A 22414-nucleotide genomic window follows, 5' to 3' on the forward strand; every position below is an offset into this window, starting at 1 on the left:
TGTATTGGCTATCTGGTGATTTCTACATATATAGGGGCAGAACAGACCACCCTGAAAGGGCAGTCTGTAGGCGCCCGATTTTGGTCCGCAGCATTGCCGCAGCAACCAAACCACACGGCAATGCTGCAGACCAAAAAAGGAGCTGCCTAGAGCAGCTCCTTTTGGGGACATCGTAAGGGCAGTATTGTAGGCCTTATGACGTCGCTTCCTGTGCAACGCCCACACATCATACACATGCCCCCGTGTGGGTGGCACGGCATTGTAATGGCACCAGCCATACATCATACGGCTCGGCATCATCTGTTTGGTGTGCGCTGCTGACCTTACTATCACCTGTTTTCTTCCATTTCTAGACAGGTCTACCTTTTCAGATCTCTTCCTGTTTTATTTCAGCTCTTGTTTTCCTGTGTCTCTTGCTATTTGTGGGACAGCACCAGTCCAATCCAGAACTTTCTCTATTGGCTTTATATCTCATCTGACTGATTTTTCCATGCCATTGGGCACTGAAACAATGTCCTAATTAATGTTTGCTGTTGAAAACAATAGCTTCTACATAGCTTGCACTGTATTCAGTTAAATGTTCCAGGAGCTTATTGCATTAGTCCACTGTACTGGTTTGGCTGAATTCTCTCAAATGTTTGACAATCATTACATGACCTGGCTCCACATCACACTTTAGGATTTTGTAATACTTTTAGAAGTATTACTGAGATGTCAAACTCAGCTTTTCGGGATTCAAGAAATCTTCTTCAGGCTAGATAGTACAGAATTTATGAGTGAAGGGAAGAACAATGAAGAGTCCAAAACTCAGTCCAGAAGTTGTTTCATAACTGCAAGCATCATCTATGACTTCCAAGTTCAAGACTGAAGAGCCTCAGTAAAGAGGCAAAATATTAGAGTATCTGTTTACATAGCTCTCATCCATGTACATAAGACACCTTAACAACCCATGTACACTTCATAGTCCTGGATGTTAAACCTGTGGGTCTTAAGATGTCATTGATCATCAGTCCTATCATGGCTATAGTGGGGAAGACTATTTGGAGCAGCATTTCATTGACATCTGTGTAAGGCTGAAGGTTCTGCAGCACTTTTGTATGTGAATGATGTGGACATATGATGAAGAAAATGTGACTATCCTAATAATATCTTCCTGGCATTCATGAAGAGCAGATATGGTTGCAAGCCTGGTACTGTCATCATGGTGTTAAAAGAACAGACCACTTGAGACTGCCAGTGGTAGCTCATGCGAATGAGTGTATGGAAGGGAACTATTTCCCTCCATGCAGAAAATATCAGAGCATGTACTCTGGCAAGCTACATTTCAATGTGTCATTTTTCAAACCGATAATATGAGCAACAACTGGCAGCATACAGTGATAACTCTTTCACTGTACCATTTTCAGGCAGAAAGAAGGGGTTGGGAACAAATTAAGGAGGCCACCAAACAAACTACTCTTGGTCCTCTCAGCAAACATGGTTATTATTTCCCGGAAACTCTCTGAGCAATGGGACATCACAGCAGTACTTAAGACTTATATATGGGTCACCACTTTTGATTTCCTCGAAAACATGACCTATATGGTGGTTTAGGGAGCTGGGTATGTTTAGCTTGGAAAAGAGACGTTTAGGGGATGATATGATAGCCATGTTTAAACAGCTGTAAGGATGTCATATTGAAGGAGGAGTAAGCTTGCTTTCTGTTGCTCCAGAGACTAGGACCTGAAACAATGGATTCAAACTACAGGGAACTACAGGGAAAACATTAGGAAGAACTTCCTGATAGTAAGAACTGTTCAACAGTGGAATGTGTTGCCTCAGAGTATGATGGAGTCTCCTTTGCAGATTTGTAATCAGAGGCTGGATGGCCATCTGTCAGGAGTGCTTAGATTGTGTATTCCTGCATGGAAGGATTGGACTGGACATCCCTTGTGGTATCTTCCAACTCCTATGATTCTATAAATCAACTATCAAACACAATAAGATCAAAGCAGTGTTCTCTACGGCAGTGACTGACAAACTACAAACTTGTTGGATCTTTCTTTCTCACTTGAACCCAAGGTTCAGCAACATAATTTGGAAAGGAGAGATCATCCATTTAGAAATGAGAGAAGACATGCCTTTCTCTTTTCAGTACTAGAACTAGAGTTTATTTACACAATACCCCACTACTTTTCTTTACTTTTAGAAGTCTACTTTTGGGGATGGGTAGGGCTTATCATTGTTCTAATTGTTAAATTATGGGAATTCGGAAGCTCTTGTTGATGTTCCATAAATAATCCAGAGATGTGCATCCCAACCTCCCTTGTGCCCACCCCATTTCTACAGGAGCAGCTACAGTAGAATCAAAGGTGAGAGCTCAGAAACTGGATTCCCTGGTTTTTATGCTTCAAGCGTTTACAAATGCTAGCGATATAGCTGCTGCATGACATATCATCTGTTATAGTTTCTCTGGGGGCTGCACAACTACTCTGAATCCTATGCTCTGTTAAGAGTGTGGTGGTCATGTATTATTTTGTTGGAGGCTATTTCATTTGCTGTTAATGGTGTTTTTAGTTTTTTTCATATTATGCTTTAATTACTTTTTTGTTTTTGAACTATATAAAATTATTATGATTTTTGTTAGCTCCCCTGGATGCTATGGTGGGAAAATGGGACATAAGTAAAATATGATGATACAGCATTGCTCAGGGGAGCGTTGAGGGCAGGAGATCAATGTTCAATGGGATTTACTCCCTAGAGGAGGTTAAGGCTGTTGTAAAAGAAGATTTAGGGCATTGCCTCCCCTCCATTTTTTGTTTCATTAGCATTTTAAGGTGCAGCCACAGAACTATGCAGCTCTCCTATGGAGTCAGATCTAATTTGGCAGAAACCCAGAAGTGCAAGAAGGTTCTCGTCTTTCTGACAATAAGTAAGTCACTTAATGTTAGCTATTTTCTATCACCTCCTGTTAGGAACTCATCTCATTAATATTCTTCTTATGAATGTACTACAGGCATAAGGCACCTATTCATATTGCAATGGGAAACAGAGGAACATTAATTAGACATGATGGGTAGCTGCTGAAGAACACACACCCATATTTATCTCCCATCCATCCACCAAGAGATTCCTCTAGGATTGTTTTTTTGCCGGGGAGGCAGTCTGGTTCCCAGTTCTTCCAAAATACAAATCTGAAAAATGCCTGAGACTAAGCTTAAAACCAAACTTCTCAGATGCTAAATTTATGCTCAAAATTGTGGTGTGGAGAGAACACAAGAGTCATTCTGTGCATGACAGAGTATATGTGAGAAAACACAAGAAAACAGAGAATGATTTCAAAGAAGTTAAAAGTGGGGTAAATATGGCCCCAGCTATTCTTTTTAAAGACTGAAAGTAGCAAGGGAGGTCCTGTTAGTATCCAACTTTATTTTATTTTATTTCTCCTCCCAAGCTTCCTTTGGGATAATATTATCATAGCATCATTCCAGGCAACCACTATTTCACATGCAATGACTCTGAAATCTTTGCTTGTGGTGAGGAATTAGCATGGTTCTAAGGAAAGACTGTTGGGATGGAATGGAGAATGAAGGATGTGAAGGGTTGAAATCCCCCCCCAACTTTCAAAATTTGTAGTGACTGTCTCTTGCTAAACTTTCTGACTACAATGTGAGAATATTCTCACTCTCAAATTGCCCAAATATGCACCCCACAATTCTATGCTTGCAAAAGCACTAGAAAACCTCTGAAACAGATTCTACCAATGTCACCATCAAGGAATCCCAGGCACTTGAATTTCATGCAGGCAATGACTGGATATTATTTAAAACAGTAATACAAATTTCTCTCTCTAATTACTTTAAGAGCTTTTTCTTTTTCATAATCTGCTATCCTGAGATGATAATCCTTTTTCTCTTCTCAATCTCTAATTTGTTAATGCAATCAAAGGGTCAGTCCAAGGCTGGAGTGAATTCAAAACATTAAAACACTGGGAGGATTAAAGGCCTTAACTTTAACTCTCATTTTGTCACACCCCAAATGAGGACTTGCATGAACAACAGACTTGTTATTTTCACTGGCGTGATGAAGAACTCCAGCCCCCAAATACTCAATAAGCAAGGATGCCACTGGTGCTCAAGATTACCACTGTGTGGCAGGTGGAGTTCTGAAGGTGTTTACCATCAATGAAGTACTTTAGCATTCATGACATTTTGTGGGACATGTTTATTTACATTTCTGTCCTCAAGTGTGCAACCAGATTTCTGGCTGGCTTTCTATTTATCATTAGTGGAAACAAATCTATTAATGTTGTAAAGGCAGGGCAAGGGCAGGTGACTCTGTTATCCTATGGACCCTCTTAAAGTTCTGTGGAAGTTTCTGAAACACATGACTCTTTCAGAGGGAGCAAAAGTGCTGGGAGCTGGAAGTAACTGCATTTGCTACTATACATCTTGTTGGGTTTTTAAAATATCCAAATGATGCTTTTTCAATCATGCTGTTTCTCCTCCTTTTCGGATGTATTCCAAAATATTTGGTTCCTGCCTAAACTGCCAAGGTTTTGTGTTTTTTTAACTGATACATTTAGTCATTACATGAATAGTATGATGTGTCCAATCTCTCACCTTCTTCCATATTTTAATGATGGTTCCACCTTCTTGCCTATTACCCTTATCCCTACCCCTTGCCTCCTTTTTATGTTTCTATTTTTATCTAATTCTTGCTAGAGACATAATAGTACAGCAGGAGAGTCCTGTGCTCAGAAAAACTGGCCAATTTCAACTTGGGCTGAAGAGTGGAGACTGGAGAAGAGAGAGGGATGCCATTGGAAACTTTTCTCAAATTGACAAACATATGTGTATGGGGACTATCTTCCTAAGAAACAAGTGCTTACTGCTGTTGTACTAAAGTGCTAAAAACATTTATAGTTATACCGAAAAAGTGGTGAACTATAAGGCACTGCAGGAGACTGTTTATGGGGAAAGTGCATGCGTACTGGGGATGATCTTGCTGTGAAGAAACAAATACAGCAATCACACAACTATATGTTATGACTAACAATATGCTTTTAGATCATTTTTAACAAAAATAAAAACAAAATTAAGGATGCATTAGGGAAGAAACAGGAGACTGTGTGGGTATTGCAAATGCTGGAAAAACATCTAGGGGATCTGAAGGGTTTGGACATACCAACATCTAATATCAGAATCAGCATCACAAGTGAGATACTCACAAACTAATATGTGCCACCTCTCATTTAAAAAAAAAACAGCCAGGGGAGCTTTTGGATGAGGAAGTGACAAAAAGTGTCAAGAAGAATCAAGAAGCCACATTAAATTCTGAAATATAAAATGGCACAAATCACCAGCCTGGATGAGCCCATAGTTCAATAAAAAATAATAACTTTTTAAAAATTATTGGGCTGTCAAGAATCTTTGAAGGAGAAGACAGAAGAGAGCACAAAATAAACATTTAAAATACAGAGGTATCTGTAGATCAAAAGAAGTTACAGTACTACTCTATTCTGCTTTGGTCAAAAAGATGTTGATAAGCTAGAGCGTGTCCAGAGGAGGGCAACCGAAATGGTGAAAGGTCTGGAAATGATGCCCTATGAGGAACAACTTAGGGAGTTGTGTATTTTTAGCCTGAGGAAGAGAAGGTTAAGAGGTGACATGATAGCCATGCTTAAATATGTAAAAGGATGCCATATTGAAGTTGGAGAAAGCTTGTTTTCTGCTGCCCCAGAGACTATGACACAAAGCAATGGATTCAAACTACAGGAAAAGAGATTCCACCTCAACATCAGGAAGAACCTCCTGCCAGTAAGAGCTGTTTGTTATGTATATTTACCACAGGTGTGTACAGTTGATCAATTCTGACCTAATGTGTGTTTTTTAACCTCAAAAACCTGACTTTTACAAAACATATGTACCTTGCTATACAACTTCTGGAAACACTATTTTGATGTATTACATCAATATACCCACACTGCTGGCACAAATCCAATGGTAGAAGGGCCAAAAGGATGGGTGTCTGGGGAGAAGCAGATTTATTCCAACTCCTGTTGTTTGCCTTTATACTTAAAAATGTGTTGGCATAAAGCTATATAAACAAAAAAAAAAGGAGGTAAGCTAAAGCTCACCCACCATTTTGTCTAGTTATCCAGTAATTGTATTTACTTGAACAGAAGAATGAGGAAAGAGTGCACTGCTGTGTTGGTTCCAGTGGCTGCCTGCTTGCTGATATTCCATCTCTTTGTTTGTAAATACATTTCTGGATTAAAGAATTTTAATGGTTTACAGTGTTTTTTGTGGGTTTTTCAGGCTATGTGTCCATGTACTATCAGAGTTTCTTTCTGACGTTTCGCCAGCATCTGTGGCTGGCTGGCATTACAGTGTCTTTTATAGTCTCTTTTTTCAAAAGCTTGGTTTGAACTTAAAGATTTTAAGGTTACGTTACTACAAGAATACGATACCTCACTGCAGTACCTCAGAAGTGCAATGGATGCTGGAACTGTGAATATCATGTCACTGAGTTGTGGCACACATGCAGTAAGCAGATAAAATGGCACGCTTCATATTCTCATCACTGAAAGCATGCTGCTGCTGTTATTATTACTGCAGCATCCTAACAAATGAATGAATAGCTATTTATATCACTTCCTGCTGACACAAAGAATAGTGAACGCTTCGTCCAAAGTCATGCACAAACAACCAGGCACTGGAATTTCAGCAAGGACTTAGAAGTGCAGAAAGCCCACTTTTACAAATCCACCATACCCAGAGAGAATATAGCCAAGGGATATTTGGGGATGCTATGTGTAAAGTCATTAGGCACACATGACAGCTATATATTTAGACAGTTATAGTGGCACCACTAAATTCTGCTTATAAAAAGAGAAGTGAGACAATTGTGATAACTGAGTTAGGAGGTGAAATGAAAGACAAATTTCTATGTTGAAAGGGGAAGAATGTTTTATGTACAGGAAGAAAAAAACAGTGTCAGGGAACTTTAAAGTTATATTTGTCTGTCTGTCTCTCCATTTATCCAGCCAGCCAGCCCAAAATGGGATTCAAGGCAGCTTACAATAATTTTAAAAAGTTAAAAACGATACAACTAAAACATTAATTACAAAAGTTAAAAAAACATTAAATAAGACAAATTAAATAGTACAATTAAAATCAGTATACTTAAAACCATTTTAAAAAGCAAAAAACATTCAAGCATTAAAACAGCATATTACACTACACAAGTAAAATTCACCACTTTGCCTATTCTGTCTGTGACTCCTTTGATGTATAGTAAAAAATACCTTCCCTTTGAGTGGCTGCTTGTCTTCACTTCACTTTCTTTAGTCATCATTGCAAGGCTTTGCTATTTTATGCAAGTTGTATGGTGTCATCTGCATGTCTTAAATTGTTGATGTTCTTTCCTCCAATTTTCATGTCTCCTTCCTCTGAATCAAATCCTGCTTTATGTTCAGTGTGCAAATTAAACATATAGATTATAAAAGACAGCCTTGACTGACCTTGCCAATGGGAAACCACTTTGTTTCTCTATATTGTGTCCTGACAATGGTCTTGTATCCTGACTACAAGGCAGTTAGGTGTTGTGGGGCTCCCATTTCTTGTTGAGCAAACCATAATTTCTCCTGATCTACACAGATAAAGGCTTTACTGTAAGACTCAGGTTGATGTTCTTCTGAAATTCTTAGATACGTTATTCAATGTTTGTGATACGATCCATAGTGCCTCTTCCTTTTCTGAGGTCAGCTTGGCCATCTGGCATTCTCCCTTCATATATGATAAAAGTCTTTGTTGTGAAATTTTGAGCATCACCTTGCTTTCACAGGAGATCAATGCAATAGTCTGCTTTTTACTACAATACCTGGTATCCACTTTTTCTGGGATTGGAATATATATTGAAGATTTCCAGTCTGGGACCATTGTTTTGTTTTCCATATCTGCTGACAGATTTTAATTAGAACTAGAGTAGATTTCCCCTCTGTGGATTGAAGCTATTGGTTTGCAATGGCATTTTTAGAATGATACAGGGGGTGGAGCCCACACCAGGTGATACTCCAGAAGAGGATTGATACCTGCTTGAACCCTCTTCCCACTGCACCCCTCCCAGCTTTGCTGCAGTGGTAGAGGGGAGGCAGCCACCATTGCAGCAAAGGAGAGGGCCGAGTGCTCCTATCTGGACTTGCCACAGCAGCAAAGGCAGGACAGAAATTAAATAAATACATTTCATGATCAGGCAACTGGCTATTGAGCACCCATAACCCACACTCTGGATTTTTCTCTCCACCTTAAATAGCTAATTTAAGAACTGGAGTTGCTTTTTTAAAAAAAGAAATGAATACTGATTTTGACCATATCAACAATACTGAAGGAGTGTATATCTACCATAATCTTCACTATCACCATGCATTTGGTCCTGGGTGTGCCTTCCATACAACTTTTTACACCAAACACACTTTGCAACATGCTGTTAAAAGTAAAGTTGCCTGCTGAAATGTGATGTGTGTGTGTGTTCAAACAACTTCTACTCCAGGATTCAGTAATCAATAACGATGGATGTAACTTGGTAAACATACCTACTGAAAGCTTTCTCCAGATTTCTGCAGACGCCTTGCCATTTTTTTTTATCAGTTTGGTATTAGGCTCCTTCCTCAAAGGCTTCAAGGACCTACACTATTCTCCTGCATAACTGCATCTGGCACTTGACCTGAATATGTTTCTCCCGATTAGGCAATGACATTCTCATCTGGAAGCTCCATTTGTATGTGGCAGACTGTTATTTCTGTACAGAGCATGTACTCCATCTATTCTGGAGAAGAAGGGGGAAAAACACTGTCTAGAAAGTGTTGTGCTCATAAATATATGTTTTCTGTATAGCTTAGACTTCAAGAGGTTTCAGCAGCTGAAGTGATATGGAGCCTTTCACCTCTAGATCACTGGCCTGAATTCAGCTGTATGCTGTGACTGTTTCATGCCTTCTTTATTCACAACACAAATGAAACAAGGCTGTCTCAAACTGTGCAGAGATAGACTAAGATCTCCATGTCACAAAAAAGTGACCTGTCACTTAAGCATTCTTGATATTTTAAAAAAATCCACTGGCACTGCTGGTTGGTATCTCTCATAAGATTGCAAAACCACTCTGGGTTTTAGTACAGCATCTACAGGTGCTATCCAGAGCAATGGAGCTGATCTGCAAAATAGCTTCAGCACTTTGGATAGCTCCTCCAGCTTTCCAAGGGGACCAATACTACAATGGTTATCTGTACAAGCTACAGCTACCATTGTTATCTGTAGAAGAGGACTAAAGAGTGACTGCCTTACGGACCTAAACATGGAGAATCTAACAATGTTTGTTCCTCAATGCTTTATATTCATTCAAATAGGGAAGTGTACCCGGGATCTTGTATTATGTGTTCCCCAGTCCACCCCAAAGCAATTTGCTTGAAATGTATTTTAATCATAGATCACCATATGTAAAATACAGAAAACTAAAATAAATAAATAAATCCAAACAATATAATATGCAAAAGCAGCCTAAAATATGACACAAAGTAATAATATAAGAAGACTCAAACCCCGATATAAAAACCTCAATAAAATATTAAATATTATTATTGGTGGTGGTGGTGGTGTCAGCAAACTACTCCCGAAGCAATCAGCTCTTAGTGGCAGCTAGCAATGTGGAGCAGGAGCATACAATGTGATGACCTCATGGCATGGAGTAACTTATCCTAAACACTGTGTAGGAGAAAGGTAGAACTTGACTTCTTAAGAATTAAATATTAACTCAAGCTGCTTGACATGTTCCATGCCAAGGCCTCACCGGCAGCCTTCCATCAACAGCCTTTTATTGTAATGTTTTTCTGTTCATGGATTAGTTCGCTTTTATTTTTTTATTTTTTTATTATATTTGTATCACATTCCTCCAATAAGCTTAAGGCAGAGTACATGGCTCTCCTCCCCCATACCTTATCTTCACAATAACCCTATGAGGTACATCAGTCTAAGAGAATGTGACTGACTCAAGGTCCAAATGAGTTCTGCAACTCAGTTGGCAAGTTGAGCCTGGATCTCGCAAGTCCCAATCCCTATACCCCTCTCATTTTTTATCATGGATTTTATGCTAAGCAACCTTATGAACATTTTGTATAGAATGGGCAGATATGAATAAGACAAGTGAAAATACACAGAGTTTGGGTAATACTAGAAGTGTACAGTTAAAACAAAACAAAATAATAATAATGTCATGATAAAGAATTAACTTAGACTTCATGGTTTCACTTCCAGTCAGCAGCTCTTGAGAGATGTATACAATTGTCTTTAGAAAGATTAGTTTTGAACATGATGAAGTGAATAACAATTGACCCATGGTGTTGTTGTTGCTTTTTACGTAATTTTGTTTCTCAAAGGTTAGATTCAAAGCTGCACAAGCAGAAGTATGCTTGAAAAAAGACTTTCTTGCCCTTTCCCCCCACTGCAATCCTTGCTTTCCTTCCCCAAGACAACATAAATACCTTCTGGAAAGAATTCAAAGATGTGCCCATGCAACCATATTTCAGACAGCATGGAGATCACAATGCAATGTTGTGGGAAATAGTGTTCTGGAAAGGTATGGGATGCAGCCCTGTGGCCCACTTTAACAATCAGTGGGAACAATGAAAATCAGGAGGAGGCACTTCAAATTGTGGATAGTTATCACACTCATCAGACAGGTGAGGCAATTACTTTCTATTTATTGGAGAGAATAATTGTCCAAGTAACCTACGGCCCTTTCTACTGCAAGATTGCAGCCACAACCTTCAAGTACACAGTATTTCAAAGAGACAGCCAGACAGAAAGCTGTTTCTAGCACATAATGTTCTGCAATATATGTGTGCTGCATAATCAAAGATTTTGAATTTTGCTTCCAGGTTACATAAAAGCTCTGCTCAGTTTCAAACCTGAGTGCTTTGTGATAACAACCTTGTTAGTAAACTTGTTTAATTTTAATTATTTAACTTTGGCCCATTATAGACGGGCCATATAGTACGCGCAGAGCGCGTACTAGGGTTAGGAAGGGGCGGTGCTTCTGCACCCCCTAACCCTAGTGCGTGCTCTGCGCACACAAAATGGCAGCAGTCGTTCCAGACCGCCGCCATGATGACGTCACGACCGCGCCGCCTCTATACGGGGCAGCGCGGATGTGACGTCGTCGCTCCGCGCCAGGGCGCTTAGTGCGCCCTTAGCACGGAGCAGGAAGGAGCTCCGTTTCGGAGCTCCTTCCTGGTTTGCGCTGCTGGGTGCAGACTTCACATGGCTGTGCCAAGCGGCGCAAAGGAGAAAGGGGCCAAGCGGCCCCTTTCTCCTCCTCCCCACCGCCGCGAGGTGTCCTTGGGGCTTGAAGCCCCAAGGACACCCCTTTCCAGGCTGCTGGGAAGCGGCCTTTTGCCGCTTCCCCGCAGCCCGGGAAGCGGTGGATCGGGGCCTCAGCGGCTGCCATTCTGGCCACTGAGGCCCCAATACATCGGGGAAAGGGGCGGGTGCAGACTGCCCCAAACGGGCGGTCTGTAACCCGCCTTTGTCTTCTTGTTGATTTAAATCAGTCCATAATGAAACAGTTATTTTAATACTATGCAGAACTGTGGGTGTAACTGCACAGCTGTCAAACCTGGTGGTCCTTTTACGCACATAAGTACTTTTAGAGGGAGGGATGGCAGCTTGGGGTCAAGAAAACTGTTCTAAAGATGAAGACAGCCAGACACTGTGGGTGTGGTGGAAATGAACACACATTCTCTGCCTTGAAGACAACACACTGAAATTAAGTGAAGGTGTCTGAAAAGCCACTTCTTTCAAACCACATTTCATAATATGATCTCTCTGCTCAAACACATATCCACTGAATTTTTCAGGACAAACAATGTGTCTTCAAACCACACCCACTGCACTTCAGACTTGTTACCTTAATTGTATTTTCCTTTCTCCTTGCTTGCTTTTCTTATATTTAACACAGGACTGAAGGAAGAAGTCTCCTGTGATGTGCCAGTGTTTTTGATGCAGGATTATCTCAAAGTCTTGCCCGAGGCACAGAAACCTACATCTTGCTCCCACAGACCTGGAACACACACTGGACTAGTTCCAGCAAATAGGGCATTTTGTCCAAAGGAAAGGCTTCACAGACATTTCAAATTCTAATATTATTCTGGGTAGAGCAAAGCTGAATTCCCAAACTGGTGTTATCAAAAAGAAAGGCCTGCAGTCAGGATTGACCCCATTTTTAATCTAAGAAGAACTCAGATGCAGCTTTCAAGCTGTCTGCAACAAATGTTATATTATATGAAGCTCTCTTGGTTATTGTGTGATGAATAAGGGGAGCGGGTGAGATAAAAAAGCAATGAAGTTAATTGCAGTGCCTCACACAGCCACATTTTAACTCTATGTGTGTCTGAAAATGCAGAAAAGAATCATAGAAAAAGAAAGCATCAAGAAAAGTATACCCAGCCTACTGCTATGCCACAGTTATATTTTTTTTCTTTCAAAGCCAGTAATTGCTAACAGTTTGCCCACTTAGCAAACATAAAGCATGCCATGGAAAAGCAGTCTTCCATGGGTACTGGGTAACCAGCTGTGCTTCAAAGATGACCTGAATTCAACCTCCAAAAGATCCAGGCTCCCTGACCCATTAGCCTCCCTGCTAAGACTGCCAATTGTTATGGCTTATATGAGAGTGTCTCCTCTCACGTGATGATGTGTCTGCTGAGACAGGCGAGGCTCGGAGGAATCTTCTGAAGGCACATGATGGAGCTCTCTTGCTGAAACTGAGCGGACCTGAGCCTGAACCCCATTTTCATAGAAAAGCCTATGTACTGGAAAGAGGCTTTGAGCTGTCTGGGTTCTAGTATAATGAAAGGGGGCTTGGGGAGAGGATGAAGAGAAGTCCTTTTCCATTCACACCATGAACCTTACACTTATTTCCCTTTCTCAAGTGTGGTGACCAGAAATGTACACAGTATTTCTAATGTGCCTAGCAATTCTGCTTATCAACAAACTGTAGAATTAGAACATTACATTTCAAGTTAGAGGATTGAATTAAATTGTACTTGTTAAGCCTAGGGCAGAAAAAAATGACATATTTCTGTTCCCTGCCATACATCTGTTTGATCTGAGAGGTCACCTCTGAGAGCTCACTGTCTGACAGCCTTTTCAGAAAATGCCAGCCTTATTTTCCCAAGGAAATGCTTTTGTCTTTCAGTTGGCACATTTTATCAACACTGAAGTCATAATACATTACTGCTGGCACAATGCAGTTCTTTCCTCAGCTAGAATCAGCCATTGAGATCTCTGTGCTGCCTGAAATATGGTTGCATGGGCACAATTCACATGATACTCATGAAACTGAAAGCCCCTGTTGCAATAACATGAGTGTACAGTATGTGTGAACCTAAGGCTGCTTGCAAAATACATTTTGGTCAAACTGTGTTGCCCCAGACACACACCAAGTGAAGGGGCTGAGCCTGACTGAGTTTTAGGACTGTTTTTCTCTGGTATTATCTATCTCACAAAGCCACACTTTGTGCACACCTAGAGACAGTCCAACATACTGTATTCCCAAAAGGGGACACCAAATATCAACTCTTCCCTTCCACAGCCCCCATGTCAAGCTATGTAGTACCAGTTATTTTGACATCTGAGACAGAAAATGAAAGTCATGCCACTATTTAGGAATAAAGAAACTTCCCAAACTATGGGCACCATTAAATCCTATATCATAAAATTAAATAATATGGTTCAACCACAACACTGCCTGGTGGTGCAGTGTTTAGATGCCAAAAGTCCCATAAAACTGGCAGAGCTGGAGTAATTTTGTTAAGAAGAATGGCCAAAATTTCAGAATCCAGATATGGAGTGGGGAAAATTGAGGGTTTAAACAGACATTTTCCCGAAAAAGTCACACGATTGCAGTGAAGATTTTCACACACATTGCGATTAGAGAGGACTTATCCCAGGAATAACCAGGGAATAACCAGCAACAAATAATTCACGAGATTTCCCCATGAATGATTTGTTGCTGGTTTTTCCCTGGTTATTTGCGGGATAAGTCTTCTTTAATCACAACATCATGTGAAAATATTCACTGCGATCATGCAACTTTCCAAGGAAAATGTCTGTTTAAACACCCGTTTTCCCCTGATTTTCCCAGTGTTATAAAGTCCTATGCTTCTAAAGGTGCTTCTCCCATGCATTGACTCTAGGAGATGTAAATACTTATGAACCCCCAAAGTGCCTGCTTGCTTTTTATTTACTTAACATTTGTGCAACCAAATATATATCTATATCTATATATACGGTGTGTGTGTGTGTGTGTGTGTGTGTATGCATTTTTCATCTTTATGGTGTTCAGTACCTTGTGTACATCAAATAGTAACAATGCCAATTCAATCCATTTCAACTCCAGCTTCTACCAGAACAAAATGTGAAAAAGTCAAATGTGTGCATGAGTGGTGTTTACTACTTCTACAAAACATTATAACTGTGTTTTAAAATATAGTCAGCTCTCCCATTCAGCTGTGGTGTAGTCACATGCTAGGTGAGATGATGTTGTTCAGAGTTTTACTATGCTATCGCAGTTGGTCTGAATATGTTTAAATTTTTCCAAGAAGCAGAAAACTAGAGGCAAACTGGCGAATAAGCAAAGGTCATGCAAGGATTTTTTTTCCTTGCTATGCCTCTACTTGCTTGCATTGCAACAGCTTTCCATTTTACTTTAGTGCAAATAGAACAGGACAATTTCCTTGACTGTTTACAAGGACTGTAGTCTTCCTCCAGCCTCTCCATTCTCCTTTTTGGTTCTGTTTTATGCACTAGAGACAGAAAACAGCAGTGCTGCAAACTGCTGGGCTCTACCTAGTATGTGCATTCCAACCTTACTCTGTGTTTTGCAAGGAAACAGCCAAGATGTTTGTAACAAAATAAGTAATATGCCAATGGTTTCTAAAATTAAATTGAAAATACTTCCATGCTTTCACAGCCCCATTCTTAGGACAAGAAAACGAACAGAAATTTCAAATGTTCAAGGCAGGGGGATTTACAAGGAAAAATGTTTTCCTGTGACATTTGAAAATTTTCAGAAGAATTGCAGAAGGAACTCCCTATTAATGTATAATGCCTCTAATTTTCCACAATTATCTTTTCCACACTAGATTAAGACTTTTTTTTTTAAAAAAATGCTTCTCATGATGCTCATCTTATTGCAATTAATTTTGCTGTACCGCATGAATGGTCATTATGTTGCTTTTTATATTTCCTCAACATGGACACAACTTGTTAACCAGGTAGGGAGGTTTTCTATCCAATAAAGCAATGTATGTTGTAGGTATGTTTAAGAATTTTTTAAAAAATAGAAGAAAAAATAATTTAAAGATAATGAATAACTTGTGGCAGGCATATTACCAAGGATGGACAAAGTACAGCCCTGTAGCTACATGTGGTTTCTCAAGGTTTTTTGGTGGCTCCTCGCACATTAGACTCTCCAGACCATTCTTTCTCTGTGCTCCCCCCCCCAAAAAAAAGCAGGGGTGAACTACCTGTTTTAGAAGCCTTCAATGAAGCAATTTGCGAGCCCATACAGACAGGCCAAAATAAAGCTGCTTTGGGTCACTTTGGAGGTATGCTGTTTAAATGATGCATGTGTCCTAAGAGTCCAGAAGCCACACCAAAGCCACACTCCAGTCCTAAGGACTGAAGAGCAGCTTTGGCATAGCTTCTGGACTCTTAAGGTGTGTGTGTCATTTAAACAGCATACCTCCAAAGAGACCCGAAGAAGCTTTATTTTGGTCTGTCTGTATGGGCCCTGCCTTTTAAATAGGTTGCAGTGCTATTCTGCAGTGTTTAACCTCAATAATAATAATAATAATAATCCCTTGCACATTACACAGACACATATAGGGAAAGAAGTGGTTAGAGAACAAAGGTTTTAAAAAGATTAAACAAACATTTAAACTGGGAGGAAAGGAAAAGAAGAAACGAGAAAGAATAAGGAAATGAACAATGGACAGAATGACCAATTGGGTGAGGGATAAAAGAGAAAGAACGGGAAGAAGGGCTAAATGTTAACTGTTAATTGTATTTTATGTTTTCATGTTTCGAAATTTCTTCTTCATGATTCTCTATAGCTCCTCATCACTGGTTTTCTATTAAGTCCTCCATTCTTAGCTCAAATATTTGCAAAATAAGAAATTATATAAATCAAATACATGCAAGAAACTGACTTTCTGAGCATTGCTTGGAACAGCACCATCAGCCCTGCTGATCAATCCCTCCCACTAAAGGGGACATATTTTACGAGAGAATAATGTAAATGAATTCTCTTATCCAAAGCAGTGGGATACACTTTAGAAAATGGATTCCCTCCTGCTGACACTGATGTTATAACAGTGATGGAGACAAATCAGGAATCCAATAAGTCAATAAGAGCAGGCTCTTCTTAACTGCTTTTTCTGCTCTGGCAACAACATTTCAGCCCATGGATTTAAAAAGCAGCTCAGCCATTCTTTTCCAGCTTGGAGCACTCTTTTTCCACCAGAGTGAAATTCAGGGCACGGCATTAGCTTAAAAGGAATAAGCATCAACAAGATAAACTCTGCTCTTCTTTGCTTAGGTGAAACTCCCTTTGAATCCGATGGAAGTTTGATCCATGTAACTGAGAACAGGCTTTAATGCTAAAGGTATAGGGCTGCTGCTATGCCACGCAAATTCAGAGTGCAGCTGTGTGCAAAGAATTAAGGATTTGCTGGCTTAACGATTAACTTCTTTATCCTTCTTAAAACTTATTGTGACATCATCTTTTGAAGCTCTCATTGATTAACTCACTGATTCCTTCAGCATGAAGCACTTTGGCCAAAGCTTTTGTGGACAGTGAAATTAAATGAATGGTTTCACAAACTACCTATTAGAAACAATAAACTGAACAAACCAGTCACACGGAGCACAAGTATCTGAAACTGGGATCAAAGGCACTTTTCTAGTCAGAGAGCTGCAATGGGCTGCATACGGCTGCTGAAAATGAGCAGCAAATTAATTGATGTTGAGACACAGGTGTAACACTGTGGCAATGAGAATGACACAGGAAAAGCAAATGTTTGATTCATTTGCTGTAGCATAATTGCTTGAAATGGGTCAATGGCCTAATGAAAAGTTATCTTTGCATCCTTATTTGATGTGAGGAGGGGTGTGAACAGAACAAGCTCACATACTTGGGTGCCAGAGCAGAAAGGAACAACAGAAACAGAAGGTGCTTCTGCAGAAAGAGAGCTATACGTACAACACAGGATGGATGGCTCTAGTAGAAAATATGACCCAAATAAATGACACAAAAGAATGTAAGTCCATGACTTTGGAAATTGCTTCAGATTTGCATCAGCAAAGTCTGCTGCACATTTTCTCAGAAGCATGCTTAAAGGAAAGCCAATATGATGTAGAGGTTTGAGCGCTGGATTAGGACTCTGGAGACTAGGTTTAAAATCCTCACTCAGCTATGGCAATCAAAGGGGTGACCTTGGGCAAGTGGCAACCTCTCAGTTTAAGAGGAAGGCAATGGCAAACTTTCTCTGAATAAATCATGGCTCAGAAAACCCTATGATAAGGTTGCAATAAGTCAAAATGGAGTCTGTGGCAGACTTATTTAGCTACTTTGGATGTTATGCACGTTGACCAATGGACTTGTATTAAAAGACAGACATGATTTTCTCATTGCCTCAAAGTATTGCATGACTATTAATTGTGTCACCTGTGATGAATTAATGTTAATGTGTTATGATATCTGTTTTCGAAAACAAGAAAGTTCCCCCCTCCCCGGGAACTGCATAATATTTTTATTTGTTAGTTATTATTGAGGGTGCTGGGCTAAGCTGGGCTCCTGTGTCTTACCTTAATTATATGAAGTGGCGGATTTTTTTAAAAAATGCCTTTAATTTAAGGGTCCTGCAAAGAGGAGAAAGCTCATGTGATGTTCTGAGCTTCTAAAATAAGACTGGAAAAATAATTGTCATTCTACAATAATTCTTTTGCACTCTTTAGCAAGAAAGATATTTCACTTATGAGCATTAAGACAGGTGGACAAGTGGATAAAAATGATTATACAGTGGTCCCTTTGTATATGCAGGGGATCCATTCCGGACCCCCCCCCCCCCCCCCGCAGAAAAAAAAACATGGGATCTCAAATCCTATTGATTCTAATGGTGATGTGCTCCCACATGCAATGCTGTGTATGCAGCGCAGGCAAGCACACCATTTTGTCTCCCCAGGTTTGCTCTGTACATGAGCTCAAGTCGGTGGATGGAAAGCCCACATATGGTGCAGGAAGCCTGTAATTATTTTTTGTTATTTGTGAGGAGGGACAGGTTTTTCTGTAATATCTGTTTGGAAAAAAATCACTCAAACACTAAGTTAACAATAGCAGCAACAGCAAATAATGTTTCTTCAAATCAAAATTCCTGCCTAGAATATTCCCAAATTATGTTATGATGAAGACTGCTGGAATTCTGCCCACTCTCTGGTAGCCATCTGTTCCTTTGCCTGTTTATTTTTTCATGTCCATGTTTCTTTGAAAGAGAGTGTACCCAGCTTTCAGACATGAAGCAAATAGACAATTATGAACAAAGATGCAGGAACTGTGGTTTGAAGCAACACCAAGAAAAATACATTCCCACTGAAAGATATTTACTTCCCATTATCCCTTTATGATAAAATCAACACATTCCCTCACCTGTTGTTGCACTGGACACTGTTGGCCACTGCTGCTCAGGTCCTCCTGGTCCTGGGCGTAAGCCTCCTGCTTCCTCCATATGCACAGCACTAAACAAATTTACACACCAAAACAGAATACACCATTTTTATATAACCAACACTGTCCTTTTGACTATAGAGGACAAATGCATAGTAGTTCATAATCTGTACAAATCCTCTGCAATGTAGAATTATTGTTGAACTCTCTAATTTTTCAGTTTGCAAATTCTGCAATACTGGACCTTGTTAAAAATGTTTGCTTTCCACAACTTAATTCAGGGACATCATGTTGCACAAATGTTGCCTTTGCAGAATGGTTTGTTTCCATTAATGAGATGTGACATGTCTAACATGGCTGGGAAATCACTGAATCCCAGCAGTGTTTATGCCTTACTGTTGAAGTAAATAATGAAACACTGTCCTGTCAGTTTCAGGCATCCTCCAGCCTGCTAACATTAACCAAACCTATACAGCAAACGTTCTGCTGTAATTTACAATACCCAACAGTGATTGCACCTTGTGCCTTTGGCTAGCAAAAAGGGAGAACATCAGGAAGCATTCCACATAATATTTTTCTCATACATCACATGGGAAACATTCTGCTATGAATGACACTGGCAAATTCTGTTGCCACAAATTATTATGTTGTGAACTGAAATGGAAATGGCAAAGAAATGAGTGCACTGAAAAATAGCTAAATAAATGTGTGTGTTTTATGCACTGTACAGGAAACTAGCATCCAGAATTTGGGAGGGGGCAATTGTTCTCTTGCACTGCTGGCAAAAATGATGTCAATTCCACATCAATGTTGTTTAAACAGGGATAATTTCTAGGCCCAATCATTTGCTTTTGTTAATTGCATGTTGCCAAGTATCCAAAAGGAGGTGCCAAATAATCTTTTTTTATATAACTATTTTTTTTTCTTAGCTGCCTCCTGCAGTTGTTGTTGTTGTGTGCCTCCAAGTCATTTTTAACTTATGGTGGACCTAAGGCAAACATATCATAGGTTTTTCTTGGCATATTTCTTTGAGAGCCGGTTTGCCATTGCGCCAAACCATCATCTGCGGCTAAAAGAGTGTGACTTGCTCAAGGTCAGCCAATGGGATTTTACGCTTGAAGGGAGATTCAAACCCTGGTATCCAGAGTTACAGTCCAATACTCAGACCGCAACTGCATGCTGGCTCTCACCTTGTAGAGATGCACCTACAACTATTACTTGCAGGCGCCACATGGGGCAAAAGGTTGGGTTTATATATGGAGGACAAGCAGGATTTCTGTTCTTGCTCAGGCATGAAACTCATCCTGTCTGGTTTTACCTGAAAATGTCATTCTCCTTCACCTAACCACCTGCTCATTGGAAAAACAATAGAAAGGACTAATAAAGTGTAACAAAGCTTTGATTTCCCATTGAATTGACAATATAATAATAATTACAATAAATTAATGCAAGAACCTGTAGACATGAATTCATGTAAAACCATTTTTTGTTATGGATGAAAAAGATAGAGTTGATTAAGACAAAGAAGAAACTTTAATGGGATATGACAGTTCAATAACTGAAATAATTGGCAATTACTCCTTAATTTATAAGAAGGTGGGATGTAACCTTAATGCACAAAGCATATCCTAATATGATGTAAAATACTTATTAAATCAGTCCTGAAAAAAGATGTGGGGGCTGCAGTGTCCAAAGAGGCTAAATGCTCTCCTCTCAACTGTTTATAAACTAGGGCTGCTGGGACATTCACATCTTATGCTGAAAAGACACAGCAATTCTCTTATACAACTCCCATTCATGTCAGTAGAAAATGGGCAGGAGAATCTCCTGGTGCATTATCCTCACCAGGCATAATTATGAAACTGTAAGAGTCAATATGGTGTAGTGGTTTGAGCACTGGACTATGATTCTAGAGACTGAGTTCGAATCCTAGCTTGGCCATGGAAACCCACTTGGCAGCCTTAGGCAAGTCACACTCTCTCAGCCTCATAGAATGGCAATGGCAACCCTGTTTTCAAGAGATTTGCTGAGAAAACCCTTTGGGTTGCAGTAAATCAGAAATGACTTGAGGGCACAACAAAAAGTGACCATATTCCAAAGGAACAGGTTCCTTTATACAGTATTGCTGCCTCATTTCAGCAAACAAGAATTCTATCTTGCCTAACTGGAAATTTCAGAGAATGAAAATGTTACAACCAGGTTGCTGACTGCACCTGCTAGCACAATGCAGTATTAATGCAATTTGACACTGGTTTAACTATCACGGTTTCATCCTATGGAATCCTGGGATTTGTAGTTTCTTGCAGCACTAGAGGTCTCTGACAGAGAAGGCTAAATATTTCACAAAACTACAAATCCCAAAGTTTCATAGCACTGAACCATGGCAGCTATAGCGGTGTCAAACTGCATTAATACTGCAGTGTACCTGCAGCCTGGGACAAGTTATAGGGTTGATAACAACCTCATTGCTGAAACAGCTCTACTGACTGCCAAAGATCCATTTGCAAGTGGAATTCAAAGTGCTGGTCATGCCCTTTAAAGTCCTACATGGCTTTGGTCCAGACTATTTGAAAAACTTACATGAGCCTTCCTGAATTCTAACATCTGTATGGGAAGGCTTTCTCTTGGTCCCACCACCATCATAGGACTGATTGGGGAACACAGGAGACCTCTTGGTTGGTGCTCTCAAGTTGTGGAATTCTCTTCCTCAGGAAGTCTGTTTGTCCCCATTCCTGCTGTCTTTTCAGCTGACAGGTAAAGACCTTTTTATTTAAGGAGGCATATTGAATATTTCCAACTCTTTTGAGTCTATGCAGAGGATTTGTACAGATATGGCTTTTAACAGGGGCATTGTGTTTCTACTTTATTATGCTTTATATCCTTTTTTTTAACTGCTCTTATGCTGCACTGTTAACTTGTATTTTTTAAACAGAAGTCTGGTTTTAATTTTTATACTATGAGCTTTTTCTAGTTGTTGTATTGTATTTTTGAAATATTGTATGCCATCTTGGATCCCATGCTGGGAGAAAGGAAGGAGAAAAAATAAGCAAACACGCAAACAAACAAGAGGAAGATGTATGAATACATACCCTTGCATGCCAGCTCTTAAGGATGCAGAATAACGCCAGTCAGGATTGGGTGGTTTTGGCTATAAAACAAAACAAGAGAATGAGATCAATATTAATTTCCATTTAAACACATTTAAAAAGCAGTGTATTATAATCTAGAGTTCCGTAGAGTTTGCATTTCGTGCCAAAGAAGCACATAAATATATTCATTTTTAAAATGCAAGAGAACTGCCAACCTCTTCACATTTTATCAGCCATAGGAACTTTTGAATAATTACACAAGAGCAGGAGCAAGCAATTTCTTACCATCCAAGGCCAATATTTTGACCCAGAAGATCCACTATTGGCCACAACAGGCCCAGAAATGAATAAAAGAAAAGAATCAAGAAGTGGCCTCTGGACTCACTATTCTTTTTTTAAAAAAAATATTTTGTGGGTTTTCTGAGGTTTAGCATCACTGTGGCTTTTTAGATCCAAACCCGGCTTCTAAGTCCAATAATTATAGCAGTTTGATTGCACTGACTTAGCTCAATCCTGTGGAATCCTGGGGTTTGTAGTTTTGAGAAGTATACAGAATGCTGTGTGTT

The 22414-nt window shown here is 39.7% G+C and overlaps 3 protein-coding genes across 3 annotated transcripts in view; all 3 read right to left on the bottom strand.

Moving 5' to 3' along the window:
- The window catches only part of LOC121927764 (protocadherin alpha-C1-like), a 91832-nt gene that overhangs the window by 16721 nt on the left and 52697 nt on the right, over positions 1-22414 (bottom strand). The window contains 2 exon segments of the mRNA XM_042461631.1: positions 18742-18830; positions 21849-21907. Of these exon segments, the coding sequence (XP_042317565.1) occupies positions 18742-18830; positions 21849-21907 (148 nt within the window).
- Positions 21849-22414, bottom strand: part of LOC121927766 (protocadherin alpha-3-like) — a 205707-nt gene continuing 205141 nt past the window's right edge. Inside the window, exon 3 of the mRNA XM_042461633.1 lies at positions 21849-21907. The gene's annotated coding sequence lies outside the window, so the exon portion shown is untranslated. The remainder of the gene's footprint in view (positions 21908-22414) is intronic.
- Positions 21859-22414, bottom strand: part of LOC121927767 (protocadherin alpha-2-like) — a 76113-nt gene continuing 75557 nt past the window's right edge. The window contains exon 2 of the mRNA XM_042461634.1: positions 21859-21907. Within this exon, the coding sequence (XP_042317568.1) occupies positions 21888-21907 (20 nt within the window). The 3' untranslated portion in view covers positions 21859-21887. The remainder of the gene's footprint in view (positions 21908-22414) is intronic.

This window comes from Sceloporus undulatus, chromosome 4 (genome assembly GCF_019175285.1).
Source record: "Sceloporus undulatus isolate JIND9_A2432 ecotype Alabama chromosome 4, SceUnd_v1.1, whole genome shotgun sequence".
Taxonomy (NCBI): Eukaryota; Metazoa; Chordata; class Lepidosauria; order Squamata; family Phrynosomatidae; genus Sceloporus; species Sceloporus undulatus.